The sequence below is a fragment of the Aedes albopictus genome, chromosome 2 (genome assembly GCF_035046485.1).
Source record: "Aedes albopictus strain Foshan chromosome 2, AalbF5, whole genome shotgun sequence".
NCBI lineage: Eukaryota > Metazoa > Arthropoda > Insecta > Diptera > Culicidae > Aedes > Aedes albopictus.
The window spans coordinates 429,210,966-429,223,279 of NC_085137.1; the positions used below are offsets into that span (position 1 = coordinate 429,210,966).

General features: G+C 38.8%; 1 protein-coding gene across 2 annotated transcripts in view; it reads right to left on the reverse strand.

Moving 5' to 3' along the window:
• Nucleotides 1-12,314, reverse strand: part of LOC109427172 (CIMIP2 protein GA14893) — a 41,268-nt gene that overhangs the window by 9,035 nt on the left and 19,919 nt on the right. For both annotated transcript variants that reach the window (XM_029869735.2, XM_062853627.1), the window contains exons 3-5: nt 6,717-6,855; nt 6,364-6,657; nt 6,122-6,293 (exon numbers count right to left, since the gene is read on the reverse strand). In XM_029869735.2, the coding sequence (XP_029725595.1) occupies nt 6,122-6,293; nt 6,364-6,657; nt 6,717-6,855 (605 nt within the window). The remainder of the gene's footprint in view (nt 1-6,121; nt 6,294-6,363; nt 6,658-6,716; nt 6,856-12,314) is intronic.

Below are 12,314 nucleotides of genomic sequence, written 5' to 3' on the forward strand. Positions count from 1 at the left end.
TAATATATTGCTGATAAACGTTCAAAATTTCATTCAATTCGGTTCACTGGTTTTCGAGATATGATAGCTCAAAAAATAGTTATCTATAAATTAGTGTTTTACGAGAACGGTTATAGCTTCGCGAAAGATTACCCAATCGAGCTCAAATTTGTACCAATAATACACATACAATAGGTTGACAAATAGTCAAAATTTGAGAATGTTTGATGCATTCTATGAAAATTTACAGAATGTTGAACTTTTTTGTGAGAGAAAAAAAGTTGCCTATTCCAAACATTTTTGTATGTGCTTTCTTTTATTGTTACCTGTTTTTTGTATAAAGCTGAATTATGCAGAGCGTCCAGTTATTTCCTCATGTGGAATGCACTGGACTGGACGCATTCGAGTCTACTCCGTTTGACATAATGATTCATTTGTCATAATTTTGAATGAAAAACATATTAAGGTTGAAGGATTCGTCATTGACATAATCGTCATCATTGAAAATTCGAAAGCAGTTTTCTCGCTCAAAACATGAATGTTTGAATTGAAAATGTATTCACTGACAGTGACACTGACAGTGAATCACTGTATTCCATTCTGCATCCGCAATACAGTGAATACATTTTCACTGCAAAAATGTCAGCTTTGAATGAGAAAACTGCTTTTGAATTTTCAATGATGACGATTATGTCAATGACGAATCCTTCAACCTTAATCGGAAGATGATTGGGCTCATTGTACGGTTGTAGGTCCTATATTCGACCTTAAACAAGTTTTTTTTAGTGTCAGAACTTATTTTTTGCACATAGTTTTTAATTGCCAAAATGAATCGTATGACGTGTGATATTTAATACAATTTTAAAAATAACAGTGATAGTAATATGAAAAATTACACATGAGAATAAAAATTCTAATTCAATTGCTGTTATGTCAAACTCTTTTATGCCAAGCGGCGTTATGCCAAATGGCATTATGCCAAAAAGAGTAAGCTCCTGTCGGAATATACTTGTGCATTGTTATAAGATGTCTAACATTTATAATTGTATTTAAGGTGACATGCTGCATCACTGAGCCTTCAAACGAATCATTGATTTTTTGCTTTTCAATGATTGTTGGCCTCGCGTTTTTGAAGTGATAAAAAACTGATAATCCTGCAGGAACACAGCTAAAAAAGTATCATCGTAATCACTGCGAGTGAGCATATGGGATGATACTTTTTCATACGAATATTCGCTTTCGTGGCTGAGAATTATCACTTTGAAATTTCGAGCTACATATCCAACATGGCTGCCGATGCTGATGATGCCGTAAAAAGCCTTAATACTAGCTGTCCCGGCAAACTTTGTCTTGCCAAGCTGTGGTGGTTTGACAACTGTTGGGGGTATCGCAGCAACGCACTCTAGATTAATTTAATTTCCATCATCCTGAATTTGTTCCCGGCTCATAAAAAATCTGTATTTTCACAATTTTCATGCTTTTTTAAATAGTTTTCGTAACTTTTTGTACATATAAACACAGCCACCGCGAATACGAACCGTACCGTGCAAGATTCATGCTGATCGGTTCATCCGTTCTTGAGTTTTGTTGCCTCAAAGGAACTTCAAACTCATTTTTATATATATAGATTTGTATGCATTTTGTATGTAATACATATTTTTCTACACTCATTTTAACTAGTAATCCTACATTCTAAAGATATGCGGAAGCGACCATTGTGATCCAATCGTACAGAAAGAACTGTCAAAGTGTGAGCCAAACGAACATGTTTATCGTTCGTAGGAATGAACAATATTGTAAATAGGACTATTTTAATATCGAACAATTTATAGCAAATGAAAATGTAGTAAAAAGGTTATATTTTTTAAATTCTGCTTTCAAGAGCTCATGCTAATGAAGAAACTTTTGTAGCTGTCCTTAATTAGCAAACGTAAACAAAATAACTTGCACCACAACGAAGTCACGCACAAAGTTTGAACTTCTTGGTTTGTAGCAAGTGTTGGAAGCTGTTGTAAACAAAACAAACAGCGTTGCGGAATCGACATTTGTAACTTCCGCTCATCTCTATATCAGAGATGGAAATACTCTCATCGTGAATCAACTCGCGAGTGTAAAACCAACAAACGGTTTACTCACGGTGCCGAGAGTAAGCCGTGTGTGAGTTTATTCGCACCCGCTTGCTTCACGAGTATGAAGCAAAACAAAAACAAAAACACTCATGAATTTTTATTCGCGAAGAACAAGTGGAGATGCGGGAATTGCATTTTAGTGCGATTTTAATAGCAAAACAAGTAATTATCTATCAGATAGTAGTGTTTTGTGCTTTAGGGGAGACTGAGGAGACTTGATCCCTGGGGAGACTTGTTCCCCCCATATTTTCTCGGAATCAAAAACAGTTTTCTTCTAGCATATTTTTTCCAAAACAACATCTGGACAGACGACAATGTTTTGGCTACAATTGATTTTAATTGTTTATTGCATTATTTTTTGATGGCTGATGGTTTGTTTTCAGTCCTTCAGAAATTTTTTAGGCGATTCCGAAAAATCTCAATAACTTTGTGAAAATTGAACCAAATCGTGTCAAAATTTCACAGCTCAAAGTATAAATAGAATACTATCAAACGTATTTATCCAAATAAGGTTGTTATATAAATATTTCAATTATTGTAGCTTAGTGTATACAACAGTGACATGGGGAGACTTGATCCCTCGAGAATTACACACACATTATGAATATAAAAAAAAAAAATTCTATTTGGAAGCCTCTATTTACTCGGAATTCTAGTATATTCAATGATAAAAACGTGTCAGATAATTATTATTTTATTACACACCATTAAAAGGGGGATCAAGTCTCCCCATTCTCAAAATACGGCATTTCCTTAACAATTTGAGGAAATCTTATAATTTCAAATACACCATATCAAGCACCATATTCATCAAAAATGTAAGAAAACTTGAAAAGAAAATGAACAGGAAGCTTCTGGAGTTATTTTCCCTTCAAATTAAACATGTGCTCAAAAGGGGATCAATTGTGACCCATTTTTGAAAAATACATCATAAGACATTCCTCCATAAAAACACAGTTTTGAAAACTTTAACAATAATTTAAAGTCCTTCTGTTGTGTATAAACTTGCAATAGATGTTTACCTGCCATTCTGTACGAAAAGTGGATCTAGTTTTGTGTTTTTTCTTAATGTTACAGTCAAATTAAGAAAAAAGGATCAAGTCTCCCCAGTCTCCCCTATTGTTCCTGAAAAGTAAATCTGTCGGCCGTGTAAATTCATTTTTTCACAAAATTGGGAAATGTTCAGAGCTGCTTCGCGAATCAATCACGAGTGCGACCAGCTTCGTTAGCTCGCGAGAGAAGGAAGTGCGAATATATTCTGGCTTCTGTTGTTCACGAGCAGGATAGCTTTGCGTTTGTGTCTGCTCAGCTGCATTCCTCACTGTTTTCCATCACTGCTCTATATAGAAGATTTCTAATTTTTACGATTTGCGCTGGAAAATCTTCATTTAGGCAACTTGTTGCATAAGGGTAATTCTCGCTGAGACCGGCCCACTATTTACACCTTGTCTTCAAAAATGTTTAAGGTGGCGATTTTCTGAAAGCCCTCGCCTAAAAAGTAAGAAAAATGCATTTGGTTACTCAAATTGATGGACCCCCCGTTGGTTAGAGCCACAACAATTTGTGCAGACCCCTCGATTTTGGTCAAATTGAGGCTCACTTAAACCGTTATAACTCGAAAATTTCTCCAACAACCACCTCAAAACGAATTGTTGTTGAAAAGAGGAAAGATAGAGCTAATATTTACAATAATAAAAAGTTGGGTCGGCCATATTGATTTTGGCCGCCATCTTGGATTTTTATACCAAAACATTTTTTTCACCATGAGGGCAACCACCGATTTTCAAAATTTTTGCATCAATTGAAAGCTGGGACATTTATACATAACATATCAAAAAATTAGAGATGTCTTTTTCTTCTTTCAAAAGTTATCTGCCGTTTTGTAAATCATGCCACTTTTGCGCACTGGGCCCGGTGCCGACCGTTTACATAAATGCAGCGTTATTTCGCAGTGTTTACGAACACGAATTTAAATTCTGAACCCACTAATGGAAAGCTGAAGGTTTAAGCTTTTCAAAACACTAAAAAAGTTATAAAAACAATGCCCGCATTATTGAGAAACAGTCAAAAACGGAAACGAACCTCCGATTTAACCAAATTTTGCGGCACGCGCCTTTGTGTATACATGCAGGCGTTAACTCGGATGCTGTTGCATGTCGTTGCCGGTACGCATGGAAATGTATGGAGAAAACGTTGCATAATTTACAAAACTGCAGATAACTTTTGAAAGAAGAAAAAGACATCTCTAATTTTTTGATATGTTATGTATAAATGTCTCAGCTTTCAATTGATGCAAAAATTTTGAAAATCGGTGGTTGCCCTCATGGTGAAAAAAATGTTTTGGTATAAAAATCCAAGATGGCGGCCAAAATCAATATGGCCGACCCAACTTTTTATTATTGTAAATATTAGCTCTATCTTTCCTCTTTTCAATATCAATTCGTTTTGAGGTGGTTGTTGGAGAAATTTTCGAGTTATAACGGTTTAAGTGAGCCTCAATTTGACCAAAATCGAGGGGTCTGCACAAATTGTCGTGGCTCTAACTAACGGGGGGTCCATCAATTTGAGTAACCAAATGCATTTTTCTTACTTTTTAGGCGAGGGCTTTCAGAAAATTGGCACCTTAAACATTTTTTAAGACAAGGTGTAAAAAGTGGGGCGGTCTCAGCGAGAATTACCCATAAGTGATTCTTTCTGTTCAATAAGGCTTTTCATAATTGATAAATAGTAAAATTTAAAAAAAAACTCACGGGTCACGTCATTTTGTAGTGTTTTTAGTTGCGCAAACTAGGCCTTTAGACAAGCCGCTGTTGGTCTGTTTTTGTTTCTCGGGGATATGACACAAATGCTCATAGGTCGGTTATGAGTTTATTGTTAAGTATGGTGCCGAAATTAAAAACAAAAGTGTGCGTTAACCCAGAATAAGGCTGTCCTATACAAGAGTTGCATTGCAATCGAAAGAACAAAAACAGCTGATCCATTCCTGATGGTTTTCATTTGTGTATTTATTTCATTGAGTGATATTCATCAGCTATCTCTTTTTTACTAACTTTGGTGGTATAATATTCTAATATAAATATAATTCATGCAGATCTCATTTTCTGGACTGTCAATTTGTTTATTACGGTTTACGACAATCCTGCATCATACTACACTTTGTAAATATGGCGAATTAAAATAAAGTTTTACAAAATCCACCTTTGCAATTCAATGTTAAAATTATCATTTGACATTAAGCATTACAATACCATAACGACTCACTTTTTCTTACTGATGCATATGAAAACAAATGGACGTTTATTATTTAGTTATTTTCACCAGTTAACATTAGGGGGATTCACTTAACAGCGTAAACTGCTTATTAAAGGTTATTTTGATTAAACGTCGCTATCATCAAGGCAATCTTTGATTATTTCAAATTCATGAAACATTTCAAATAGCTGAAACGTTGAAAAAGAGGGAGGGAAGGTAAAAGTGTGACAAGTAAGGTATTACAGACAAGAAGAAAAAAACAGTACGAAGAGGAGAGAGTGAACGGCTGCATTCATTTCAGTTGCATTAGGTATAAACCAGTGTAGAAAAGTAAGTCATTATGATACTATGTGGAGCGGACCTGGTGTGATGGTTAGAACACTTGACTATCACGCCGAGGACCTGGGATCGAATCCCACTCCCGACAAACTCGCAAAATGTGAGTTCTTCCTTTGGAAGGGAAGTAAAGTGTGGGTCCCGAGATGAACTAGCCTAGGGCTAAAAATCTCGTTAATAAAGATAAAAAAAAGAAAAAAAAATATGATACTGTAATGAGTTAGATAAAATAACGATTATGCAATACTGACACAATGTTCATAAAGTCATATGAATCGTAGTTAAGAAAAATAAATACCTAGTTATAAAAACGAAACGAGTTCTACAAATAGAAAACCCATTCGACAGGAAGGTTTTCTTGAAGAGAGTAAATTTTGAAGAATAAAATGGTTTCTAGCTAACGTATTGTTAAAAAGACGGTTTACCTAATTTGAAATGTTTCTCTTCGTCGGTATTATCCATGAAATGTGGAGGTGTGTGATTCGAATAAGGTAGTGCGGGTAGCTGTGGCAGATTTTCAAACGGCACTTCTTTACCGACACCGGCTGCGTCTGGTCGCGTGGCTTCCAATGGGAAATGATAATCCCGTTTATGAAACTAGAAATTGTATAAAATTCAAAATGTTTATTTGTGTATAGAAATTGGAGTGAAAATATCCATATCAAACCTTCATCCTGTCGCCTAAACTGTACTCGGAAATAGTCGAAATGGGCTGTGCCGTCCGGTGTCGCAGCTTCTTCATTTGGGCCCGGTTCCGGAGGCAGTCCCGTTCGAACTCGCTCAATCCTTCGCTCGTCACGACGGCATAACGCCGCCCGTACTTGCCCTGGGTTCGTGGTATGTATCCCTCGTAGCCGGGCATCAACGGTTTGCGATAGATGGTGTCTCGCATGTCCTCATCCTCGTGCCGGGGCACAATCACTCCGGTGGGATCTATCTCTTTGATGGTTGGCCGATTTACCTAGATACATCAAAATTTTAGTTTATTATTGGAATTTGGAAGGAAAAATATTGAAGAACCTGATACTCATCGGTGGACCGATCAGCCAGAATAAGTTTCTCTGCGTGTGCAACCGTTGGATCAATCAGCAGCTTATGTGAAAGCGATGAGTATGTATTTCCGATTCGGTACATGTACTGCGGGCAGTAGCCAGTGTAACTGAAATGTTGAATTTAAACAAACATAAAGAAAAAATGAGATTGTTGGCAAGAACTTCAAAGTAACCCACAAAATAATGCTTATATGAGCTACATAAAATCTACTCTAATGAGGAATTACTGCCAAAATCAAAATCAGAGTTTTCCCCATTATATCCAGATGTGCTACAATTTAACATGTGACCAATAAATCTCGGTACAACACACACGTCAACATGTTTGGTTCCCACGACTTCAAATTCCATCATGCGGTATAAATCATGCTTACATGCAATGAATACACCATACCGTATGATTTTTTTTTGTACCGCTTTTACCTACTAGTTAGGGCAAGATTGTTTTTATTTCAGAGCAGTTTGCATGACTAGTATACCACCATTCACCCACCAATCGCCAAAAATGTTCTGTGCTTCATTGGGAATGAGAAAAGGAGCCATATGTGGCTCATTTCACTACTTCTAGGTACACAAGTGAAAATGCACATCGACACGAACGAGTAGTTACATTATACAACATACGAATACGTGTGAATCATTTGTTGCTGGCTACAAACCTTCTATCTACTGCTTTTGTTCGATCTAACGTCATGATTCGACAGCAGCATTGCGCCAAGGCCCCCTCGCCAGGCAATGAAATTTGAAGTTCACTGCCTACTCCAATTCCAGTAGTGTAAATTCAATATCAATAGCGTTAGAATTGACATTGAAAGTTCAATGTCGATTGTCGAACATAGCCCTGATTGGCACATGATGGTCTTACCGGTGAATAGCTTTACAATTTCCCACGATTGGTTTTGAGTGGCAACTGTTTAAATTCCAAACGACTAGGATGCAATGCGTCTTAGTAAAGGTACTTAAAAAGAGTGACCTGACTGTACGCGATAATTGGGTTGTTTAGTGAATAAAATATTGCTATTTTCTATAGCCTAATCGAAAGAGCTCATTTTTCTGAGTGTAACGTGATTTTATTGGATTCCAATACCTTTGTTTTGATGGTTAAATTAACAAAACAGTTTTAATTTTCGTGGATAGAATGACAGTTCAATCGATGAAGTGACAGTTCGACCCGAACAAAAAAAAATCCCCATACAAACTTTAAATGAATTTTAAAAATGGTTCCCGGACTCCAAAAATTATGATATTTTGGATTTTGACTATTTTTTTGGCGGAGAATCAGATTATGAAATAAACGGGATACCCCTAAAGAACCCAATTGGCGGGCATCATGTTACTGTGCATCGTTTTCAAAGTCCTCTGCAGGAGTTCTTCAAGAGATTCATACAGTGATTGTTCCTGGAATTCTTTCATTTCATTTTTCATTTTCATTTTGCAGCGTTTGGTGGGGCAATAAGAGCGCAAGTCAATCCAAAGCCGAAGATCAAGGAGGGGTAATGGCCGTAATAGTCCGTGCGGACCACATGAACACCATCGGATGGGTAATGGTATGGGTTGGGGAAAGGGGTTGGATTAGACTTGGCACAATAATGCAAATAATACTACGAAATTTTAAAAATTTTGTTGATCATCATTGTTGATTATTATTGTATCCAAATAAAAAATATTGGTAATTATCAAAGACGAAAAGTATGTGATATACTTCTTGATTTAAAATGCAATTAATTCATAGAATAATAAATAAGATCAACTATTCTGAATTAAAAAAGAGAAAATTATATTTTAAATTATATTTCAATACTAAAATTTGAGTTATAGACCATAGAAAAATTATAGGAATTTTCATTGAAGTTCAATTAAGTATGCTGTAATCCTAATCATGTCGTTATCAAAAAGAAGCGTCTAACAAAATTTCTTTTATCTTTCTGTCATGCTTTAATATTACCTAGAGATCAACAAAAATTTGTATATTCGGTCAGATGAGTAATATTCATTGAGTATGATGTTTTTTATGAGTTATCAGTTCAGCTAGTAAGAAATGATAAATGTTTGTCCAAAGTATCAGATAGAACTCATTGACGTCAATAATGTATTTTAATTGAGTATTGATCACACGTTGGCTTTGTAAAGATATCTACTTTGTCGTTATAAATTAAGTTGTCCATCTTGCTAAATAAGTGATCAGTTTTCGTCATGTCAAGCTGCGTTGGTATCAAAAACTTCTTCCTAACATTGAATCTGTGGAATTTAGGAGTAGGCATTGCAACCTCAAGGATTAGGAAAGGTGGGAGATTAACTTTGTATTGAGCTGTGAAAGAATGTGTTGTTAATTATATGGTCAACGTAATTTACCTTTGAAGAAATGGTACCAATAATGCAGTAAGAATTTTGGACATACAGTGTCAGACAAAGCAAAACTACCGGCAATCCATTTTCATACAAAACGGTAAAGATGCTTGATTTTCAGTGAGCAGATTAGGTTAGTTTCTTGTGTTTCTTGTTCTTGTGTCTTCAGTACTAAGAAGTTTAGTTAATAATTATAACAAAGTGGAGGAAAATTTTGTATCGACTTCCTTCCTGCAAATAGAAATAAAATATATCAAAAACAACTAAAAAGGACCCCAGAGCTTCTTTGTCTGATCATGGAAAGTATCGATTCTTGGTGGCACCACGAGTGTGCATCTTTCTCTGTAGAGTAAAGATGCATTTAAGCCCCGAGACCTGACAGCAATCAAGCTGATCACAAGGTTGTGCCTTTGCCCAGGGACAGTGATTGTTCCTGGAATTCTTGCAAGAATTTCTCCAGGAATTCCTCCACAAATTCTTCCAGGAGTTCCTCCAATAATTCTTTAAGGATTTTTTTTCCCAAGAATTACTTCCAGTATTTCTCTAGCAAAATCTCCAAAAAATCCTCTAGGAATACCTTCAGGAATTGCTCCATGAATTTCTTTTTTTTTTTGCTAGGTTTCTAGCTGCACTCTGAATAGAGTTGAAACCTCTACACTAGACCTGAAGATAGAAAAGAGTACGTAATCTTTCAGAAGCAGTTTGCCAGCCGTACGCGGAAAATGATATCCATTAAGACACTGTTGCAACTGACTCAGAAAGTTACGGTAGAAAGATTGGAAAGTTTTCAATTGGTCAGTCAGTCAGGATTTGCCTATGTAGTGTTATGGTCACACGGTTTGTGTTTGTCTCCTTGTTTGATTTTGTGGTATGGTTAAATATGTTTTTCTCCTCGTTAAGTCAGTTGTCGTATGTTGTTTTTCTTTCATCGAATCAATCGAACCCTGTATGTTAAAATATAGTCAATCCTGTGTCAAATTGTTTTCTTGATTTCCTTAATCGTTTTCTACTTGTGTTCATCTCTTGTATCCTTAAATTGTCTTGTATCCTTAAATTGTCACAATCCACAGAAACATGTAACTGAACTGCTGAACATCTAAGAGATAATCAAAAATACGCCAAGTTGTGTTAAAGCATCGAAGCAATCGGTGCTAATTTGAATTTGGCAACATCATGCCGTTGCTATGTATTTTCCATAGCAACCATACTTGTAGCTCATAGACCTGAAATAAAGATTTTTCATTAGTAGTTCAACCATTAACTGGACCACACGTGTTCAATTCATTTTCTCCCGGAAAAGTATCTTCCTTGCAGCCGAATCTCCAATAGGTTATTGGCCCAGCCGGAGGTTCCAGATCCAGAAAATTGAAGCGTGGACGTTTGCTGTTTTTTTTCCCGACGGAATGGAGTGGGCGAAAATCGTGAAATTGAACAATTCGAACTACCAATCATGGTCGTTCTCCGTGAAGGCGTTGCTGCGAAGGGAGCAGCTCTGGAGGCACGTGGAGCCGGGCACCCCGCCGGTACCGTTGACGGACGCTTGGACGGAAAGCGACGAGAGGACGCTGGCCACGATTCACTTGATGGTGGATGAGAGCCAGTACGGGCTGATTCGCGACAAGACGACGGCGAAGGACACGTGGACGGCTCTGAAGGAACATCACGAGAGGACCACGTTGGGGCAACGGGTGACCCTCCTCCGTCAGATCACGAACCAGAACTACAAGGTAGGTGATAACATGGAGGCCTATCTCGCCGAAATTGAAAAGCAGTATGCACGTCTCGAAAATTCCGGATTCGAGATGCAAGAGTGCCTGAAGGTAGCGCTGATACTGCGGGGACTTCCGGAATCGTTCAATCCGCTGACGACGGCGTTGGAAGCACGCAACGAAAATGAGCTAACCCTGGAGCTCGTTAAGGTGAAGCTGCTGGACGAAGCGGATAAGCTCCGGAAACGGTCCGGTTCCGACGAACATGTGCTGCGAACGGGCGGAGCAAGTGCGTCGCAGAAAAGCGTGGTGTGTTATCACTGCGGCAAGCCCGGACATCGGAAGCGAAATTGCAAGGCGTTTTTGGCGGAGAGCAGCGGCAAGATGGATCAGAAGCGAGAAAAGGCCAAGGCCAAAACAGTGCGCGAAAACGACGCAAAGTCGTTCACGTTTATGGTGCGGTCCGATAAGCAAGATTCGAGTGCGTGGGTGATCGATTCGGGCGCGACGTCCCATTTGGCGAAAAATCGCAGTTCTTTTACGCGTCTCGATGAAACTGTGCGTCCGATGATGTCGACCGCCGACGGTAAAGTGCTGCATACGGCAGGTGTCGGTGACTGTGAAATCGAGTGCGTGGACGGTCGTAATGAAAAAGTGTCGATTACGTTGACCGGTGTGATTTTTGCCCCGGGACTTGAAGGCAATTTGATTTCCGTACCGAAGCTCGCGGAGAAAGGTGTGCGTGCGGAATTCGATGCGGACCAGTGTCGGTTAGTATACAACGGGTCGGTGATTGCGACGGCAGATCGCACCAGTGGATTGTACCGACTAAACGTGGCTGAAAAATCGTTGCAAGTGAGTGATAAGCAGCACAACGGCGATTGTCTGCACACGTGGCATCGAAGGCTCGGCCACCGAGATCCGGATGTGATTGGCGATATTGAGCGGCGAACTTTAGCTACCGGAATGAAGATCAAGCCCTGTGGCATCCTGAAGACCTGTGAGTGCTGCGTTGAAGGGAAGATGGCTCGGCCGGCGTTTCCACAGGCAGCCGAGAAGAAGTCGAAAGCGGTGCTGGATATCGTGCACAGCGATGTATGCGGTCCTATGACAACATCACCGGGCGGGTGCCGATATTATATGACGATGATTGATGATCACAGCCGCTACACGGTCGTCTATTTCCTGAAGGAGAAGTCCGAGGTCGCCGACAAAATCCGTGAGTATGTGAGGTTCACCGAAACGCAATTCGGGAGGAAGCCGAAGGTCATCCGTTCCGACCGGGGTGGCGAGTACACCAGTAAAGCTTTGCGCAAGTTCTACGCAGAGGAAGGAATCAAGGCTGAATTCACCGCTGGGTACGCTCCACAGCAAAACGGCGTGGCTGAAAGGAGAAACAGAACGTTAAACGAAATGGGACTGTGTATGCTGTTGGATGCTGGCTTACCTCGTCGTTTTTGGGCAGAGGCTGTGAACACAGCGGCGTACATCCAGAATCGGTTGCCATCATC